Source organism: Carlito syrichta, unplaced genomic scaffold, assembly GCF_000164805.1.
Source record: "Carlito syrichta isolate Samal-C Ts95f unplaced genomic scaffold, Tarsius_syrichta-2.0.1 Scaffold20995, whole genome shotgun sequence".
In the NCBI taxonomy this organism is placed as follows: Eukaryota; Metazoa; Chordata; class Mammalia; order Primates; family Tarsiidae; genus Carlito; species Carlito syrichta.
The window spans coordinates 10618-33500 of NW_006965091.1; the positions used below are offsets into that span (position 1 = coordinate 10618).

Below are 22883 nucleotides of genomic sequence, written 5' to 3' on the forward strand. Positions count from 1 at the left end.
AGACCTCATCTCTACAATAAATCAAAAATTAGCCGGGCGTGGTAGTGCACGCCTGTAGTTACAGCTACTTGGAAGGTTGAGGCCGAAGGATCACTGGAGCCCAGCAGGTTGAGGCTGCAGTGACCAGGAGCAGTCACTGCACTCCAGTCTGAGTGACAGAGTGAGACTCCAACTCAAAGAAAAAAAAAAAAACTAAAACACTGAATGTTAATATATTGAAATTTCTTCAGATGGAGAACTTCTATTCATCAAAGACATCACTGGGAGAGTAAAAATGAGATGATCATTTCAATAAAAATATCTTACAGAGTACTGTATGCAGAATATACAAAAAGACTCTCATAAGCAGAAAAAATACAACCAAAAGGAAAGTGGGGAAAAGACTTTGACTTCACAAAGGAGGATATTCAAGCTAACGTTATGTGTATTAAAAGGTGTGCTACAACATTAGTCATCAGAAAAGCTCCAACAACAGATAAATTGATAAAGAAAATGTGAGATGCACACACACACACACACACACACACACACACACACACACACACACAATGAATACTATTCAGCAACACACAAAAATGAACTTCTGTCATTCACAGCACATGGATGGAACTAGAGGACACTGTGTTAAGTGAAGCTAGCCAGAGACAGAAAGCTAAACCCCACATGTTCTCATTCATTTGTGAAAGTTTTAAAAAGTTTGTCTCATAGAAGTAAACAGTAGAACAAAGGACACTAGAGGCTAGGAAGGAGAAGGAGAAGGGGGAAGAGGGAGAAATTTGTTAAAGTACACAAAATTACAGCCAGGTAGGAGGAAGACATTCTAGTATTCTATAGTGGTGTAGGATGACTATAGTCAACAATAATGCAGTAAGTCCCCTACATAAGAACCATCAAGTTGCAAACTCTCAAAGATACAGACATACATTGACATGTCCAACCACGTAAGTTACTTCAAATGTCTGGTGTACAAGTGGTTATGCTTTTGTGTACTTTACTGTACAGTACTGTACAGAGTGCAGTCATATAGTATCGCTATTTGAAGCTCAGGATATCCAGAAGCAAGCATAAAAGCAGTGGTGATATAGCTGGTATTGTGTAGCCAATTGTTTTAGTTGGTTGCCTAGGATAACTTTGTTGGACTTACAAATTGGACTTACGAACATGTTCTCAGAACATAACTTGTTCGTACGTAGGGGACTTCACATATATTATGCAGTTTCAAATAGCTGGAAAGAGGATATTGAGTGTTTTCAACATAAGAAATGATCAATGAGCCGGGCTCGGTGGCTCAGCCTGTAATCCCGCGCCTTTGGGAGGCTGAGGTGAGTGAATTGCCTGAGCCCGTGGGTTCGAGACCCACCTGGGCAGCGAGACCTCATCTCTACGGTAAATCAAAAAAGCAGCCGGGCGTGGTAGCTCATGCCTGTAAGTCTGGCTACCCAGAAGGCTGAGGCGGAAAGATCGCTGGAGCCCAGCAGATCAAGGTTGCGGTGGCCGGGAGCGGCCACTGCACTCCAGTCTGGGCGACAGAGTGAGACTCCAACTCAAAAAAAAAAAAAAAAAAGAAATGATCCATGTTTGAGATGATGATGGATATGTAATTATCCTGATATGATCACTATACATTGTATGTATCAAAAAATCACTGTGTTCCCCATGAATATGTACAAATATTAATGGTCTATTTTTTAAAAAGAGAAGCCAAAATGAAAGCCAAGAGAAACACTAGATGTAATGTTGCATCCAGAATTAAACCTGGAACAGAAAATGAACATTAGTGGGAAAGACTGGTGAAATCCAAATAAAATCTGTGACTTAGCTAATGCTTCCTATGGTTTTAATCAATTTAAATTTTTTAGTCTTGGCAAATGTATCATGGTTATGTAAGATGTTAACATTAGGCCCTCTGGGTGAAGGGCATGTAAGAATTCTCTACACTATCTTTGCAACTTTTCTATAAATCTAAAATTATTCCAAAATAAATATTTTAATTTCTTTTAAATGAGAAACCACTACACACTCATATAAAATAGGCAAAATTTAAAAGATTTTAAAAGGGCCAGGCACAGTGACTCACTCTTATAATACCAGCACCTTGGGAGGCTGAGGTAGGAAGATTGCTTGATCCCAGGAATTCGAGACCAGTTGGGCAACATAGCAAGACCTCATCTTCACATACACAAACCCCCCCAAATATTAGCTGGGCATAGTGGTATGTGCCTGTAGTCAGTCAGTTGACACGGAAAGCTCACCTGAGCTCAGGAGTTTGAGGCCACGATGAGCTGTGATTGTACCACTGCACTCCAGCCTGGGTGACAGAGTGAGACCCCAACTCAAAATCAAAATAAAATTAAAAGATAATAATCATTACAGAGACTATAGACAATTAGTATTCATACATTAATAACAGAAGTGTAAACTGGTAGGACTGCTTTGGAAACATATAAAAATGTCTACTAAATTTTTTTTAAGATGTGGGGTACAATTCAAGATTAGGTAGACAAATGGTCACTGTACAGGTAAGTTTGGGCCTCCCTTTGGACCCACTTCACCTGTTTTGAGATCAGGTGTCCTTATTAATGCTATGTGCCCTCCCTTCTCACCCCTGGCAGCATCCTGCTACTCCCAAACCCTTTCTTATAATGTTATGTTAAATGTTCAGGCTCTGCTTATAAGTGAGAACAAGTGGTACTCAGTTTTTTGTTTCTGTGACAGATCACGGAGTATTATAGTATTAGTATTATCCAAATCCATGCTGAGAAGTCCATAAGTTTGTCCTTCTTTATGACTGCATAATATTCCATCATGTATATGTACCACATTTTTTTGTCCAATCCAGTTTTGATGGGCAACACGGTTTTGATGGTTCCATGTTTTTGCTATTGTGAATAGAGTTGCAACAAACATACTTGTGCAGGTATCTTTTTTGTAGAATGATTTGAGTTCCCCCACATATATTCTCAGAAGGGGGATTGCTGGGCCATATGGAAGGTCGATTTTTAGATCTTATAGGAATCGCCCCACTGTTTTCTGTGAGGTTATATTAGTTTACACTGCCACCAACAGTGTAGAAACATCCGCTTTTCCCCGCATCCTTTCCAGCAGTATCTCACTGTGGTCTTAACTTGCATTATTTTAAATTATTAGTGAGGCCAAGCATTTTTTCATGTGTCTGTTGACTGCTCATATGTCTTCTTTTGAGAAGTGTCTGTTCATATCCTTTGCTTACTTTTTAATAGGGTTGTTTGTTTTTTATTCCCTTCAGCACATTTGAGTTCCTTGTAGATCCTGAATGTTAGACCTTTGTCAGATATATAGCAAGTAGATATCCTTTCCCATTCCATGGGCTATCTCCCACTCTCTTGATGGTTTCTTTTGCTTTGCAGAAGCTTTTCAGTTTGATGAGGTCCCACTTCTATCTTATGTCTTATGGCATTCACTTTGGGGAATTTAATCAAGAATTGGTTGCCTTTTCCAATGTGCATAAGAGTGTTTCCTGCATTTTCTTCACAGATTCTTATAGTTTAAGGATTTATGTTTAGGGATTTGATTCATCTAGACTTGGTTTTTAGGTAGGGGTCCTTTTCAGTTTTCTGCGTGTAGCCAACCAATTTTCTGGCACCATTTACTGAATAAGTTCTCTTCTCCCCGGTGTTTGTTGGTGGCGGCTTTGTTGAAGATTAGTTGGTTGAGAAATTGAGATTTTGCTTCTGGAATCTATATCTTGTTCCGTTGGTCTATATGCCTATTCTTGTTCCAGAATCAAACTGTTTTGATTATTGTAGCCTTTAGTAAAGTTTAAAGTCTGGAAGTTTAATACCTCCCACTTTATTCTTTTGCTAAGAATTGTTTTGACTATTCATGGTAGTTTATGCTTCCATATGAATTTCTGTATTGTCGTTTCCAGATTAGAGAAGAATGATGCTGGTAATTTAATGGTTATTGCATTGAATCTGTAGATTGCCTTTGGTAGGATGGACATCTTAACAATATTGATTCTTCCAACCCATGAGCATGGAATGTTTTTCCATTTGTTTGTCTTCTTTGATTTCTTTGAGCAGTGTTTTGTAGCTTTCATGTAAAGGTCTTTCACTTCTCTGGTTAGGAAGATGCCAAGGTATTTCTTTTTGTGTGTGTGGCTATTGTTTATGGGATTAAGCTTTTTATTTGGTTCTGTTTGTTGCTGGTGTATAAGAATGCTACTGTCTTTTGCATGTTTATTTTGTACCCTGAGACTGCAAAAAGCCCTTTATCAAAGCAAGGAAGTTTTTGACATATTCTCCTGGGTTTTCAAGGTATAGGATCATGTTGTCAGCAAAGAGAGATAACTTGACTCCCTCTTTTCCTATCTGGATACCCTTGATTTCCTTCTCTTGTCTGATTGCTCTAGCTAGAACTTCCAACACTATGTTGAACAGGAGGGGTTAGAATGGGCAGCTTTGTCTTGTTCCAGTTTTCAGGGGAAATGCATCCAATTTCTGTCCATTCAGTGATATGTTGGCAGTGGGTTTATTAGAGAAGGTTCTTACTATTTTGAGGTATGTTCTGTATATGCCCAGGTGTTCAAGGGTTTTTTTAATCAAGAAGGGATGTTGAATTTTATTGAAAACTTTTTCTATTTAGTGATATAATCATGTGGTTCTTGTTTTTACATCTGTTGATGTACTTAATTATGTTTCTAGCCTTGCAGATATTGAACCAGTCCTGCATCCCGGGGATGAAGCCTATTTGGACATGGTGGATAATTTTTTGAGATGTGTTGTTGGATCCAATTTGCTAGAATTTTGTTGAGAATTTTTACATCTATGTTCATTAGAGAAGTTGGCCTGTAGTTCTCTTTCATTATTGGATCTTTATCCAATTTGGGAGAGTTCCATCTTTCTCAATTGCCTGGAACACTTTCAATAGGATTGACATCTGGTCCTCCTTATGTGTTTTGTAGAATTCTGCTGGAAAGCCATCTAGTCCAGGGCTTTTTTTTTTTTTTTAGGTGGTTTTCTTATTACAAAATCACTGTCCTGGGTTGTTAATGGTCTGTTTAGGGTCTCAATTTCTTCTTGCTTCAACCTTGGAAGGTTGTGTGATATCAGAAAGTCCTCCATTTCATTTAGGTTTTCAAGTTATTTTCCATACAGGTGTGCATGGTAGTCTCTGATAATCTTTTGTATTTCTTTGGGGTCAGATGTGACTTCATCTTTTGCATTTCTGGTTGTGTTTATTGGGATTTTTTCTCTCTTTCTTGGTCATTCTGGCTGGAGTCCATAAATCTTGTTTATTCTTTCAAAGAAGCAGCTTTTCGTTTCATTGATTTCTTTCTATGTTATTTTTGTCTTCTTTGTCCCATATTTTGGGCTTTTACTTTGGTGATCTGAATTCTTCTGCTGAAATTAGGGTTTTGATCATCTTGCCTTTCCAGCTCCTTTAGTGATCTTTCCATTTTTTTGATGTGTGTTCATAGAGATATGAGTTCCCCTCTTAGTACTGTTTGTATGGCATCCCAGAGGTTTTGGTAAGATGTTTCTTCATTTTCATTTGTTTTCAGGAATCTTTTAATTTCTGTTTTGATTTTTATGTTAATCTAGGCATTGTTCAGCATCATGCTGTTTAATGTCCATGTCTTTGTGAGTTTGGGGGGAATTTTGTTGGTGGTGATATTTATTTCTATTCCACTGTGGCCTGAGAAGGTGCATGGCAATATTTCAATCTTGTGAGATTTGTTTATGCTTCATTTGTGGCCAAAAATGTGGTGGATCTTGGAGTACATTCCATGTGGTGATGAATACAGCATATATTCTGCAGTTGTTGGATGAAGTGTTCTGTAGGTATCTATTAAGTCCATTTGGTCAAGCACCAAGTTGAGGTTCTGGATCTCTTTGTTGATTTTTTTTCCTCGATCTATCTACAGTTGTTAGTGGGGTATTTAAGTCCCCAGTTATGATAGTATTAAAGTCAACATCTTTTTTTAGTTTACTTAGTAGTTGGTTTATAAAAGCTGGTGCTCCTGTGTTGGGTGCATATGTGTTTAGGATGGATATTTCTTGTTGACGGATTGAATTTTGCATCATTATATATTATTCTTTCATATCTTTTTAAATTGTTCTTAAGGCTGTTTTGTCTGATATTAAGATCGCGATTCCTGCTTTCTTTCATGATATATTCACCTGAAAATTTGTTTTCCATCCTCTAACTTTAAGTCTGTGAGAGTCCTTTGTGGTGAGATGTGTTTCCTGGAGACAGTCAATTGTTGACACATGTCTATGTCCTTTCAGTGATGCATTTAATCCATTCACGTTCAGGCTGGTTATTGAAATGTGAGCTTGTTCCTGTCATAATTCCCTTATGAGTGTTTTGATTTCACTTAGCTTTTGTGTTAATATATGTGTGTCTTCATTTTTGCAGGTGTGCTGTGTGTTCTGCTATTTCTGTGTTTGCAAGCTTGTGAAGTACATGGTCTTCCTTTTGTTTCTTCTGTTCATAGCACTTTTTTAAGTGTCTCCTGTACAGCTAGTCTTGGAAGCAGCGTATTCTCTTAGGGATTAAATGTCTGGGAAGGATTTTAATTGTTGATGAAGCTTAGCTTGACTGGGTAGGAAATTTTTGGTTGAAATTATTTATCTTTAAGAACATTAAAGAGCAGGGTCCAATCCCTTCTGTCCTGTAGTGCTTCTGCAGATAAGTCTGTAGCAATTCTGATTGGTCTCCCCCAGCAGGTAGTCTGACCTTTTTCCCCTGTGGCCTTTAGGATTTTTTCTTTTATACCTACTTTGTGTAGGCAAATCATTAAGTGTCTAGAGGTTGGTCTTCTCTTAAGATGTCTTTCTAAAGTTCTCTGACTCTCTTGCACTTGTATAGTTATCTCTCTGGCAAAATGAGGAAAGTTTTCTTGAATGACCTCATGGAATGTTTGTTCCAAGGTATTTTCCATTTCTTTTTCTACTTCAGGTATACCAATCAGAGATAGGTCTAATTTCTTGATAAAATTACACATCTCTTGGAGATTTTCTTCTTAAGTTGTTTTTCTATATTTTTAATAGATCAAACTAATTCCATATTATTGTCTTCCAGCTCTGAGATTCTTTCTTCTGTTTGGTCAATTCTGCTTCCCATTCTTGTCAGTTTGTTATTTCTAGGATGAAGTTCTTTATTTCTGTTATTTTAAAATACACTTTCTTGAGTCTTTCCAACTCTATTATAATTTCATTTCATTTTACCCCTTGCATTTCTTGATTTGTATTCATTCTATCCAACGATTACCTGATCTCTTTAAGTACCTTCTGGGTACTGTTGTTCTCGGAGAGAGCCATTGTTTGTGCCCCAGTAGCTGTTTTTTCAGGCACTGACTCTGGAACTCTGAAAGTTTCTAGTTATTTTTCTTTGGTGTTTCTTCATTTGTAGAAGTTCTTATCTTTCTCTTTAATTCCATTGCTCAGTGGGAGATGGGGAAGCAATCACTTCTGATATCTGCTCTACCTTTTGTCCTTCCCTGAACCGGGTCTCCTGGTTTGTTCAGTCATGAAATAGGGCTGGCATGGAACATTGTGCTCTTTACAATTTTGAGTACTTGCTAAGGAGTAGGGGAGGGGCCACAAGAATTCAGAACCTATCTTCAGGTCACAATACTTGCTATTTAGTGAATGAGCCAGTTGGAACTTGCTCTCCATCTCCACACAATATAAACTTACAGTGAGTATGCTTGCATATGCCCTGAGTCCAAGACAGGATATAAGAGGGAAAAGAGAGGGGGAAAGGAGAGAGAAATGGGAGAGAAGAAAAAGAGCAAAAAGAAAAACCAACCAACACACCAAACAAAAAACCTTAGAGAAAGAACAAAGAGAGAGAAAAGAAAGAAAAACAACCAACAACCAACCAAACAAAACAAACAAATGAGACAAACAAACAAATCAAAACCAGAAAAACCACAGACTCCGGATCTCCCCTTCCTATGGTGGGACCGTGCTGCCCAACCTGGCACTGGAGGCAATGGCAGCAAGTCCAGGCTCAGGGTAGCTCACTGCTTTCTCAGGGCTCTGCCTCTGGCTCCCTCACTGTGCTTCCTCCATGGTCCATGCTGCCAGCGTCTGGCCCAGTACCACAGTGGTGGGAGCACCAGTTGTTCCAACGCTTCTTGCTGGGAAAAGTTCTGTTGATTTTAGAAAATGGCACTCAGCTTTTGTACTCCGAGAAGTGCTAAGGTCCAAGCACAGTGGCTATAGCACCAGCAACTTCACTGGGATAGCCATGGCTACTTGCTCTCAAGTCCCCACTCAGTCAACCTCTCACATGCCCATTTACACACAGATACATGTGCAGAATCCTCTACACATTAACTCACACACACAGGTATTCATGCAATCTGACTGCCTTCTCCAATGTCTACTAAAATAACATCTACCCTATAACCCAGTAATTTCATTCTTATACATCCCAAAGAAGTGAGTGCATAATTGCACCAAAATATGTGGAAGACTGTTTATGCAGTTTTATCCATAATAACAAAAAAAACTGGAAACAATCTAAATAACCATGAAAGGTTAAATGAATAAATAAAACATAATGTTTTCATACAATGAAATACTATACAGCAATAAAAAATGATAGTTACATATTAACATAAGGGTGAACCTCACAAGCATAACATTGAGGAAAACAAATAAGACACAAAAATAACACCCTATTTGCTTTCTTTCTTTTTCTTTTTTTTTTTTTTTGAGTTGAAGTCTCACTCTGTCACCCAGACTGGAGTGCAGTGGCCACTCCTGGCCACCGCAGCCTCGACCTGCTGGGCTCTGGCAATCCTTCCGCCTCAGCCTTCCAAGTAGCTGAAATTACAGCCATGCACTACCACACCCGGCTGATTTTTTTTTTATTTATTGTAGAGATGAGGTCTCGCTGCCCAGGTGGGTCTTGAATCCGTGGGCTCAGGCAATCCACTCACCTCAGCCTCCCAAAGGCGTGGGATTATAGGCTGAGCCACCGAGCCCAGTTTTTTTTTTTTTTTTTAGTTGGAGTCTCATTCTGTCACCCAAGCTGGAGTGCAGTGGCATGCTCACAGCCACCACAGCCTTGCCCTGCTGGGCACAGGAGAGCCTTCTGCCTTAGCCTTCCAAGTAGCTGGAACTATAGGCACATACCACCACACCCGGCTAATTTTTTGATTTATTGTAGAGATGAGGTCTCACCAAGTTGCCCAGACTGGCCTCGAACCCCTGGGTTCAGGCAATCCTCTGGCCACCACCTCCAAAAATGCTGGGATTACAGACAGGAGCCACCATGCCTGGCTCCTATTTGCTTTCATTTACATACAGTTCAAAATAGGCAAAGTTAATCTATGGGTTTAGAAAATCAGGATAGTGGTAACTCGTGAAAAATTAGACTAGGAGTTAAGAGAGGGATTAGGAGGAGCTCCTTGGATAATGCTCTTTTTTTTTCCACAGAAGTTTTGATTATGTGGTATGTTCAGTGTGTGATAATTCATTATCTTGTATGCTTCAGGTATGTACACATTTCCAAATAAAGCTTACAATTGAATTAAAGTTTATTTTTAAAACAGGTTACAATACAAGAACTGTTCTTAGCCATCAAGTAAGTAGTATGCTTTGTCAATTTAGAAATAAACTATGAAACTTTTAAATCACTTGAGCCTCTGTTTCCTGACTCCCAGATGGGATAACAATACCTGCTCTATTTATCTTGGAATTATGATATGGAAACAACTGAACAAATTTAAGGAGATTAAAAAAATTAAAAGCACAATTGAATATAAGGCTTTCATAATGTTGATAGAATAATGGGAATAACTAACATTTGTATGACTAATCACTTTTCACCAAAAAACATATGAAAGATACTAATTTTTGTTAAGCATTTCCAGTAGACAAGGTAACTGTCAGGTGTTTTACCTGTTTTATCTCATTGAATCCCCCAACAACCAGGTGAGAATAATTATTTCCTGCTTACCAAGAACTTAAGGGATGTGCCTGATATCATAAAAACAGTAACTTCAGACTCTGATCTTCCCACCTCATAATACATTCTTGTCTGATTGGAACCACGACAGTAAATGGGAACAAACAAAAATACATGGCTCAAGACCCAGTATATAAAAAGTAATCAGTCTTACTGTTACTCAGCAGTAATGGACTGTATTTGCCAGGGGTCAGCAGATTTACTACTTCAGAAAGACCCTCTAAATAGAGTAACTGTCACACATTCTTTCATCACTAGGAATTGAGAAATACCAGCAAGGAGGTGGGAAGTACAAATGGTAATGATGCTGAGCAAACAATAAAAAGCAGAACAGGAAAATCTAATAAGCTTGAATTGGGCGAGGAAAGAAGGAGGAAAGAAGGAGAAAGCATTCAGATCAGCTGTTCCCCAGGTCAGCTCTTCCAGGGCACACAAGATTTACTTACACAGAAAATGTTAATGGCTCACAGTGTGAGATTCAATTCTCCTGCCACTGGAGATTCATGTCGCTGCACCATGAAAAGCAAGTATTTCGCATTTCTTCCAGGTAGGCAAGAGGATTTTTATTAAAATCATTTGGGTATTATTAAGTCCCATTTGTCTATTTTTATTTTTGCTGCCTGTCCTTTTGAGGTCATCGTCATGAATTTTTTTGCCTAGAATAATGTCTACAGAGTTTTAGTTAGGTTTTCTTCTAGTGTTTTTATAGTTTCTAGTCTTGCATTTAAGTCTTTAATTTATCTCGAGTTGATGGTGAGAGGAGTTCGGTTTCATTCTTCTGCATATGGCAATCCAATTTTCATTGAAAAGAGTGTTCTTTACCTAGTGTATGTTCTGTCAGCTTTGTCAAAAACCAGTTGGCTATAAACATGTGGATTTATTTCTGGATTCTTTATTCTGTCCCATTGATCTATGTGCCTATTTTTATACCAGTAGCATGCTGTTTTGGTTACTATAGCTTTGTGGTACAATTTGAAGTCAGATTATGTGATAGCTCCAACTTTGTTCCTTTTACTCAGGGTCATTTTGGCTATTCAGGCTTTTTCTTGGTTCCACATGAATGTTAAGGTTGTTTTTTCCAGTTCTATGAAAAATGGCATGGTCATTTGATAGGAATTGCATTAAATCTGTAGATTTCTTTGAGAAGTATGGTCATTTTAACAATATTAATTCTTCTGATTCATGAGCATGGGATATTTTTCTGTTTGTTTGTGTCATCTATAATTTCTTTTATCGGTATTTTATAATTCTCCTTGTAGACATTTTTTCACTTCTTTGATTAAATATATTCCTAGGGTATTTTTATAGCTATTGTAAATCAGATTGCCTTCTTGATTTTATTCTCAGCTAGATGGTTTTTGGTGTATAGAAATGTTACCCATGTTTTAGCTGATTTGGTGTCCTGGATTCATTTTTAAAATCTAAGTGCTTTTTGGTGGCATCTTTATTGTTTTTTATATACAAGATTATATCATCAGTGAACAGAAATAATTTCACTTCCTTTTTCCAATTTCAATACCGTTTATTTCTAGTGTTAGTGCTCTGGTTAAAACTTCAAAGCTTCTGCACAACAAAAAATAATAATGGTAATAATCAACATAGTGAACAGACAGCCTGGAAAATGGGAGCAAATATTCACAAACTCTGTATCTGACAGGAGACTAATATCCAAAATTTACAAGGAATTCAAACAACTCAACAACAAAATGATCACATTAAAAAGTAAGCAAAGGACATAAATAGACATTTTTCAAAAGAAGGCATACAAATGGCCAACAGACATATGAAAAATGCTAAACATCACTAATCATCAGAGAAATGCAAATTAAAGCCACAGTGAGATATTGTCTTATACCAGTCATATGGCTATTACTAAAAAGATTTTTTTTTTAAAAAAAAAGGTGCTAGTGAGAAAGTGGAGAAAAGGAAGCATTTGTATACTGTTGGTGGGAATGTAAGTTCATAAAACCTCTATGGAAACCATCTGGAGATTTCTCAACTAATTAAAAATGGAATTACCATTTGATCCAGTAATTCCAAAGGAGAAAGTTCCTGAACTTTGTATAGATACAAAGTATACTGGGTATCTATACAAAGGAAACTAAATCATTTTAATCAAAAAGACACCTGCACTCATATGTGTATCACAACACTATTAATAATAGCAAAAGATATGGAATTCATCTTAGTGTCTGTCAACAGATGATTGGATTGGATACACCATGGAATACCATTCAGCTATTTAAAAAATGGAATCATGTCTTCTGCAGCAACATGGATGAAACTGGAGGCATTATCTTAAGTGAAGCTACTCAAACTCAGAAAGATGAATACCACATGTTCTCACTAATGAATGAGAGCTAAACAAGGCATACACATGGACACAGAGTGTGGAAAGATGAACAATGCAGACTCGAAAGGATGGGGAATGAGATAGGGTGGATAAGAAGGAATTACTTAAGGGGACAATGTACATTATTTAGGTGATAAGTATTCTAAAAGTTCTGATTTCACCACTGTGCAATCTACGCACATAACAAAGTTACACTTGTATCTCATACATTTACACAGATTTTTTTAAATTGGGGTTATTTATCCCTTCTGAGAAATTTCTCTATTCTCTACATGATTCCTAGCTTACACTTGCACTGTTCCTCAGAAGGATGATAACAACCAAAAAAAAAAAAAAAGGACATTGTTCAGTTCTATTGACTTCTCAAAGAAGGAAGTGGTTTGAGCTCACAACCAGGAGGAAAACCAGGGGTTCGTTTTGGAATTACTCGGTTTAATACCCATAAATTTTTCTGTTCTTAATACATAAAAATATTTTGTTCCAAGAATATATCCTGAGAAATATGATGCATTGAATTTTCTTCCAAATAATCCTGTGAGGGAAGGAGAAGGAGTAGAGGTATAGATAAAAGAAGAGTGACCCTAAGTTTATAATTGTTATAGCATAGTGACTGGTACACAGGGCGTTGACTGTTTTTCTACTTTTCAGTGTGGTTGGAATTTTCTGTTAAACAGTAAAAAGGAAATATCTGATTTCACAGAGTCATAGCACCAGGGAGCAGCAGAGCTAAGATTCTAATTTAGTTGTGTTCAACTCCAATACCGGTGGTGTAATCTCAGTTCAGCCTGGAGATGAAAATGAACTTAAACCATTCCAAATGGAAAAAGATCCTGAACATAAAGAACTAATATGAAGATATGGATAAAGGCAGTCAGATCCAAGGAGTCTCTTCTTAAGCTGTATCTCCCAAAATGGATGGGAATAGGTGTTCTAGTATGTATATATGTTACTTTCTGTAAGTATAGATTTTGAGCTCCATTCCCCTTGCTGTTATCAATTCTCCATGAGACTTCTGGAAGATCAAAGGAAAAGCATTGTTCCCCAAGGTCCCGCGGAGCCTCTCTGCTGCTAGAAGATACAGGGACAGGCCACTTAACAGGTGGTAAGTGCTATATGCACAGATGCCTTGAAGCTCATTCCTCAGCCATATTCACCTGCCCTCTCTCTTGTTCCAGCGCTCTGTGTCCTGCTAATATCATTGGGAACTGTTGCCCAGAAGGCTGGAAGTGAGTATGTTCTAACAAAGCCCATCCGTTCTGAAGCTGGGGAAAGAAACTTCAAACTAGCAAGGGCTTATTTTGAGGAGTAACTTCCAAATATAGTCTTCCTAGGCTTTGAGAAATTGGTCTTGCATCTTGCCCAAACTTTCATCCTACTGTCAAGGACCTTTCCTTGCAGGAAGGCAGGCCTCTCTTCCCTCTCCTCTCCTTCATCCCTTTATTCCCAACCTGGCAAGGGTCTTCAAACTCTGAAACTCAATCCCCACAGTGTCCTGTGCCCGGTGCCCACGGAACGCCCACTGTGTCAATGCCACTGCCTGCCTCTGTGATCCTGGATTTGCTTCTTTGTCTGGAGAGGCCATCTTTAGCAACCCCTCAGAAGTCTGTACAGGTAAAAAGACTGGAGGATTGGAGAAGGGAGACATCAAAAATAATGGGGCATTCAGGACTCTCAGCCCTTGGAGCAGCATCAAAACTCTGCTAAGGGAGTAAGAAGTCATGGAAATTAAGGCGTTAAGTGGAATAAGGAGCCAAGACACAGGGCAATTAGGTCCCATGTTCAAAGGTATGGTGTTAAGAGGTCAATATTTGAGCGGGACATGGTGGCTCCCAAGAGATCGAGGCTGCAATGAGCTATGATCGCACCACTGCACTCCAGCCTGGGTGACAGAGCGAAACCCACTTTTTAAAAAAATGAACGTGATGTTAGGAACCAAGTATCTGAACCCCAGCTGTGTATTTCCCAGCTGTGTAAGCCCAACAATTGTTTCATCTTCTAGAGTCTCAATTTCCTTTTCTATAAATTGGGGATAATACTTAGTATCTACTCACATAGTGATTAGGTGATTTAAATAAATAACATATAAAAATAGAATCCATATGAAAAAATGTGGTACGTATACACAATGGAATATTATGCAGCCATAAAGAAGGGAAAACATATGGACTTTGCAACAACTTGGATGGATTTAGAGTCTATCATACTCAGTGATTTATCACAAAAACAAAAAACTGAGTACCTCATGTTCTCACTCATAATTGGAACTTGAACAATTATAATACTATACGAAAGGGATTGGCAGTAGGGGAAAACTGCCATGGGAAGGGGGATACACCTCATCAACAAGGGCAGCTGCATAATGAACATTTGTATACCTAGCCCTGAATTGTACCTTGCAACTTTAAAATAAAAAATATTTTTAAAGAATAATTAAAAAAATTTTTTAATGGAATCCATAAAGTCCGAAAGCAAATTGGCGGTTGTCAGATGCTGGGGAGGAGGTAATGGGGACTGACTATTTAATAGGTAAGTGGTTTTCTTTCAGGTGATAAAAATGTTTTGGAACTAGAGAGAGGCAGTAGTTGCCCAAAATTGTGAATGTGCTAAATACCACTAAATTGGTTGCCTTAAAATAATCGATTTTGTTATGTAAATTCTCAATCCTTGTACCAAAGCATCATGTTGTACCCAATTATTATGTGTCCGTAATCAATGTGTAAAGAATTTAAAAGAATATATACTAATTCACTTAAAATGGTAATAATAAACCTATTGCATGTTAACACAAATACATGTTCTTATGAAAAACCATCACATGTTACAAAATAAAAAACTAATGAGAAAGATATATACAAATGATAAATTAACACATGTAAAATGCCTAGAATAATGCCTTGCACTTAAAAGAAGCCAATGCATTATTGTTGTTTGCTAATTGATGGAAGACAGAAGCAGCATGGCCAAGGAGGAGGAAGAGAGGACCATACAGTGATCAGAGATTCTGAATGTTCTCCTACCTCTAGTGCTAGCTTGCAAGGATCTCCCTTTAAGCCAGATCTCAGTACCTCCATCTGAAAATAACAGCGTGTAACCTCATGCCAGGATGACCATTTATAAAACAGCATTTCTGAAATTAATTTAAATCACATAATAACTGAATAAGTAGCTGCTATTATTATCCCTGATTTATAGATAAGCAAGCTGAAACTTTGGGGAGTAAGACAGCTTGCTCAGACTCCGAAAGCTGGTCATATGGCTGAAATTCAGAGGGCTAATTTGTAGTTCACAAAGTTCTCAAACACTGTTCTCTGATAGGTTCAGAATCACCTCTTGAGAAAGGCAGTGCTTGTGCCATATTATAAACGAAAAAACCGGGCCAGGTTGGGTGGCTCATACCTATAATCCCAGCACTTAGGGAGACTGGGATGGGATAATTGCTTGAGCCCAGGAGTTCGAGACCAGCCTGGGCAATATAGACCAAAAAAAGATCAAAAAATTAGACAGGCATGGTGGTATGTGGCATGGTGGCACAGCTACCAAAACTGAGGTGGAAGGATCACCAGAGCTCAGGAGTTTGAGGCTATGAGCCATGATTGTGCTGCTGCACACCAGCCTAGGTAACAGAGTAAGACTCCCCAACTCCAAATAAACAAACAAACATACCTGAGTCCTGGAGAGGTGATGTGATTTGCCAAAGATCACACAGAAGGAACAGAGAACCTGGATCTATTTCTCAAACTATAGACTTCTGATTCCTGTACTTGAACTTGAGGTGGATGAAACAATGAAGGATTTCTACTATGGAATATTCTACAGGCATTAATGTTATTTCTACACAGAAGTGTATTTTCAAAATATTTTAAAGTCCTGGAATAATTTGTACATATCAGAAGGTTAAGGGTTATGATCTGACTCCGTGGGGAAGAGATGAAAAAGGAATGGCGTCTTTGACATTGGCAAAGCTAGGTGATAGGTCATGTGGGTTTATCACACAATTTTCTCTAAAAAATTGTTGTGGTCTCTGTGGTAGGATTTTTTAACATGTTCTTTGTTTGCATTTGCTGCCTTGCCAGTTTTCTCCTGTAAACACAAGTTATTTTGTTTAGGAAGAAAATGTAAGGGGATAATTATTTCAATTTTGTTGTTACTAATCCTGATCATAAATTTGGAGGTTCCTAGCATCTCCCATTTGTGTTCCAGATATTGACGAGTGTGGCCCACCTTCCTACATTTCTTGCGGAAGGCATGCAGATTGTCACAATGTGGAAGGAAGCCACTACTGCAAGTGCAGCTCTGGGTACAAACTCCTTTCAGGGGGCACAAAATTCAAAAGTGAGAAGGAGAATACTTGCCAAGGTAAGTCGTTTCCCATCCATGTATCCTTTCCCCACCTCACTTCCACAATACTCTCATTCCTAACCTCATCTTGTCAACCTTGAAGACTGTCTTGTGGCCAATACCACCAGGTCTGAGAGCCCAGGAGGGAGCACCCTGAGTCTATGAGGAGCTGATTCCTCCTGTCTCCTGCTCTTGCTCAGACTTTAAAACACCATGTTGGGCATCTTGAGAAAGTTCTTTAATGCAACATGGTATGCAACTAAAGATGGAAGTAGTAGACACTGAGGACACTAGTAAGGGGGGAGGGAGGCTACAGTTCAGAAACTACCTACAGGTCACAATGTTCACTATCTGGGGAATGGGCCACCTGAGACCCAATCCCCACCACTACACAATATGTCCATGCAACAAATACACATGTGTATCCTCTGAATCTAAAGTAATTTTTTAAAATAACAAAATAAGCAGACTATCCTAGAAAAAAATGTCACTATTAGAGAATAGTTCAACATATCATACATCTATGCAGTGATAAGTTTCAGGGCTTTTTATTGACATTTTCCCTTTTGGGTGGCAGGTTCTGTGAATTTAACATATGTACAGATTTGGGCTACCACCACTATAATCAAGATAGAGAGTAATTAGTTCCATTATTTTAAAACACTCCCTCATCCTGTCCCTTTATAACCACCTCACTCCTTCCTCCCTTGTAACTACTAATCTGATTTCCTTCTTATAGTATTGTCTTTTGAGAATCAATGTCAATGGAATGATACAATATGTAACCTTCTAAGTTAGGCTTCTTCCACTCACTATAATGTTTATATTATAGCTGGTTTCAATATCATTCCTTTTTATTGCTGAGTAGTATTTCACCATATGGATGTACCAGTTTTTTGTCCCTTCACTCACTGAAGGAATTTGGGTTGTTTCCAGTTTGGGAGTGATTATAGAGCTAAATGAGAAATTAAACATCAATTTTACTGGGAGTATTAGGCTGTATATAGGCTAATCATCATTCCTAAAGGAAAACATCTCAAATTAAAAGTGACTTTTGCTGTGCCACCATCTAGGTTAGAGATAGAACAAGCTGTAGCACCATCTGAACTCTTCTCCACAGGTCTCTGAGTTAACCAAAGAAGACCCAATTTGTCAGCTTTTCACTCCGAATTAAAAAAGAGAGAAAGATAAGTTGGAGCTAAATAGAATGGAAGACACCCACATATATTCAACACTGTGATGTAATCATGTGGCTTCCTCATTTCTCATCTGCAAACTGCTCTGAGAAGAAGAAACTTCCTCTGGGTGGGGAGATAGCAGGGTTCCGGAGATATACTGGGGTCAGAACAGGCACTCTCTGGGTGCAGCATTTGGAAAAGACCCTATCACCCACCACACACTCTGTGGGCAACACTGACAGCTATGTGACCCCAAGCCCTGTAGGATGGAGCAGCAGCTGAAATCCCAGGATGTTAAGAAAAGCATTAGCCAGGGGGCGGGTGCTGGGGCTGGGAGGTGCATAGGTCCTCGTTACACATCGAACTCCTGCAGCAACACCAAGGGCTGGGACCAATGTCACTTGGAGAAAAGCAATTCTCAGATTTCTGAATGGACCATTGCATTAGCATCCTATTGCAGATAGAATGAATTACCACAAGCATAGTAATTTTAAAAGAATACAAACAGCCAGGCATGGTGGCTCATGCCTGTAATCCCAGTACTTTGGAAGGCAGAGGCAGGAGGATTGCTTGAGCCCAAGAGTTTGAGACCATCCTGGGCAATATAAAGACCTCATCACTACAAAAATTCAGAAATTAGTCTGGCATGGTAGTGCATGCCTGTAGTCCCAGCTACTCGGCAGAAGCTACTGAGCTAAGACAGAAGGTCACATGAGACCAGGAGCTGGAGGCTGCAGTAAATGGTCGTGCCACTGCACTCCAACCTGGGTGACAGAGTGAGACTCTGACTCAATAATAATAACAATAATAATAATGCAGAGAGGCTATAGTTTTGTAGGAGAGGTTTTTAAATGCTTCCTTCCTTTTTGTTTTTACATGTTGACATTTACCCTTTAATCAATTACAAATTATTTTGCTGTGATATGAGTCACAAAACAAGAATACTATTTTATAACATTCTATCTTTCCCCAATTTTATCTTGTTGTAAGCTAATTTGTGTCCTTAAGTCTGTTTCTTTCTCTTTTTTTTTTTCTTTTTTTTTTTTTCACTCTCTGAGGAAAGAATCACCTGAGACCCAATCTCTACCACCACCCAACATGTTCATGTAATGAACATATGTGTGTACCCCCTGAATCTAAATGCTTTCTTCTCTAGAGGCTCTGACAGAGAATCTGTTTCCTTGCCTCCTCTAGCTTCTAAAGGCTGCCTGTGTGCTTTCATTCCAGTCCCTCTCTCCACTTTCAAGCACAGGAGCCTATCGTTTCCTTTCCTATCTGACCTCCTCCCTCCATCTTATAAGGACTATTGTGATTACATCAGACCCACCCCTGATAATCCCCCATCTCAAGATCTTTAACTTAATCACATCTGCAAAATTTTGTTTGAATGAAAGGTCCAGGTTCTAGGGATTCGAATTTAGACATGAGGGGGAGCATTATTCTATCATTTCCACCATTCACCAAGCAGCTCTGACCTAAGAAAGTGGACACACACACACACACATTCGCATGCACACACACGCACGCGCACACACACACACACACACTCTCTCTCACACTTACATACTCATACACTCACACGTACTCACACACACACATTCACACACTCATACACACACTCACACACACACTCTCATACACATTTACTAACATAGGTCTTGCTTTTTCCACCTTGCTTGAACATGATGGTCAGCAAACTCCTTCTGTGAAGGGTCAGGTAGTAAATATCTTCCACTTCATAGGCTAGATTGTCTCTATCACAATTGCTCAATTCTGCCCATTTTAGTGTGAAAGCAGTTAAAGACAACACATACATAAAGAGCTGTAGCTGTGCTTCAGAAATCATTGTTTTACGCATACTGAAATTTGAACTTAATTGCAAATCAAAACCACAATGAGTTATTACTTCATATCTACTAAAATGAATATAATTTTTAAAGGGAAAGTAATCAGTTAATAATATATAGAGTTTCAAATACCTAAGAGGAAAGAAGATACTGAACATTCCCAACACAAAGAAATGATAAGTGTTTGAGATAATGGGTATGCAAATTACCCTGATGTGATTACTTTACATTGTGTATATGGAAACATGACTATGTGCCCCATGAATATTTGCAATTTTTTTTTTTTTTGAATTGGAGTCTCACTCTGTCGCCCAGACTGGAGTGCAGCGGCCACTTCCAGCCACCACAGCCTCGACCTGCTGGGCTCCGGCGATCCTTCCACCTCAGCCTTCCGAGTAGCCAGAATTACAGGCATGTGCTACCACGCCCGGCTGATTTTTTGATTTACTGTAGAAACGAGGTCTTGCTGCCCAGGCTGGTCTCGAACCCGCGGGCTCAGGCAATTCATTCACCTCAGCCTCCCAAAGGCGCAGGATTACAGGCTGAGCCACTGAGCCCGGCTAATATTTGCAATTATTATTATCAGTTTTTTATTTTGTTTTTATTTTATAATCATGGGGTACATGTGAGGATTTCTTACAAAAATTTATTGTGTGAAGGCAAAGTTTGGACTTGTAACGAGCCCTCTTCCCCGATCCCAGTAGTGGAAATGGTACCCAATGAGCAGTGTCCGGTGTCTATTGTTTCCGTCCTTGTGCCTGTGTGTGCCCACTGTTTAGTGCTCGCTTATGAGTGAGAACATGCATTATTCAGTTTTCTGTTTCTATGATAATCCACCTAGAACGATGGCCTCCAGTTGCATTTATGTTGCTGCAAAAGCCATGATTTTGTTTTTTATGACTGTATAGTATTCTATAGTGTATATGTACCACCTTTTCTTTATCCAGTGCGCCTTTGATGAGCATCTGGTTCCATGTTTTTACTATTGTGATCTGTGCTGCAGTAAACACACACATGCAGGTGTCTTTTTGGTAGCACAATTTGTGTTTCTTTGAGTATATTACTAGAAGGGGGATTGCTGAGTCAAATGGCAGAAATATTTTTAGTTCTTTGAGAAATCTCCAAACTGCTTTCCACAAAGGTTGAACTAGCTTATATTCCCACCAAGAGTATACAAGCACTCCCTTTTCTCTGCAGCCTCACCAACACGTTTTTTGACATTTTAGCAACAGCCATTCTGGCTGGTATGATGTCATACCTCATTGTGGGTTTTATTTGCATTTCTCTGATAATTAGTTGTGTGTCCATTTTTAAAAATGTTTTAAGGAAAATAACAATGTTGTGAGGATGAACAGAAATTGGAATCCTTAATACATTACCACTGGGAATGCAAAATGGTAGGGCCACAGTAGGAAACAACTTGGCAGTTCCTCAAAAAAGTTAAACACAGAATTACAATATGACCCAGTGATGCCATCTATTAAGATATACACCCCCAAAGAACTGAGAAAAGGAACTCATGGCATGGATTCAGAGCAAAGCAACTCATACACTGTTAGGAATGTAAATTAGTTCAACCTCTATGGAAAACAGTATGGAACTTTCACAAAGAACTAAAAATAGAGCTACAATTTGATCCAGCAATCCGACTGCTGTGTATCTACCTAAAAGAAAAGAATCATTCTATCAAAAGACACCAGCACTCATATGTTTATTACAGCACTATTTACAATAGCAAAGTCATGGAACCAACCTAAGTGTCCATCAATGGTGGACTGAATAAAGAAAATATGCAGTCATAAAAAAAGAACAAAAGTATGTCTTTTGCAGCAGCACAGATGGAGCTGGAGGCAATCATTCTAAGTGAACTAACTCAGAGACAGAAAACCAAATACTGCATGTTCTCACCAAATACCACTAAACAATGGGTACTCGTGGACATAAGGATAGAACTAATGGACACTGGGGACACCGAAAGTGAGAAGGATGACACAGTGGAATGAAGGTTTAAAAATTATCTACCAGGTACAATGTTCACTATTTTGGGAATAGGGATGCCAGAAGCCCAATTCCCAACAGTACATCATATGCCCACATAACAAACATGCACTCACAAGCCCTGAATCTAAAATTAAATAATAAAAATAATAATAATATGAAGAAGAAAACAGGAACTCAAACAGATGCCTATATACCAATGTTCATAGAAGCATTAATCACAATAACCAAAAACTGGGGGAAAAACCAGTGTCCACCAACAGAAAAATTGATAAATACTATATTTATATCAGAATGTTCATAGAATAATATTCATGATAGAGTATTATCGAGCCATGAAAATAAATGAAGTTCTGATACGTGCTACAACAAGGATGAATCTTAAGGGCATCATGCTAAGTGAAGTAAGTCAGACACAAAAGAACAAATATATGATTCCACTCATTTGAAATACCTAGAATAGGCACATTTGTAGAGACAGAAAGTAGATTAGAGGTTCCCAGGGGCTGGAGGGGAGGGACAATGGGAGTTTGGGGTATTTTATTTGGGTTTTTTTTTTTTAAAGATCAGGTCTCACTCTGTCACCCAAGCTGTAGTACTGTGGTGTGATCATGGTCCACTGCAACCTCAGACTCCTGGGCTGAAGGGATTCTCCCGCCTCAGCCACCTGAGAAGCTAGAACTACAGGTGTGTGCCATAATACCCAGCAGGGAGTTATTTCTTAATTAGCACAGAGTTTCAGTTTGGAGTGATGAAAAATTTTGAAAATATATAGTGGTAACTGTGAATGTAATGAATGCCACTGAATTGTACACTTCCAAATAACAGAAATGGCAAATTGCATGCTATATATAACTTGCCACAATTTTAAAATTAATTAACTTTGAATTTTATATAATTTTCATGTGACGGGAAATACTGTCCTTCCTTTGATTTTTTTTTTTGACCATTTGGAAATATAAAAACCGGCCAGGCTCAGTGACTCAGCCTGTAATCCCAGCACTTTGGGAGGCTGAGGCGAGTGGACTGCCTGAGTGTGCGGGTTCAAGACCCTCCTGGGCAACTTGGCGAGACCTTGTCTCTACAATAAATCAAAAATTAGTTGGGCATGGTAACGCATGCCTGTAGTTCTGGCTACTTGGAAGGCTGAGGCAGAAGCATCACCGGAGCCCAGCAGGTCAAGGCTGTGGTGGCCAGGAGCGG

At 38.8% G+C, this 22883-nt stretch overlaps 1 protein-coding gene across 1 annotated transcript in view; it reads left to right on the plus strand.

Moving 5' to 3' along the window:
* The window catches only part of LOC103264922 (adhesion G protein-coupled receptor E2-like), a gene marked incomplete at its 5' end in the record, with an annotated part of 53855 nt that overhangs the window by 9395 nt on the left and 21577 nt on the right, over positions 1-22883 (plus strand). The window contains 3 exons of the mRNA XM_008062651.1: positions 10225-10513; positions 13808-13930; positions 16520-16675. Coding sequence (XP_008060842.1) covers positions 10225-10513; positions 13808-13930; positions 16520-16675 — 568 coding nt within the window. The remainder of the gene's footprint in view (positions 1-10224; positions 10514-13807; positions 13931-16519; positions 16676-22883) is intronic.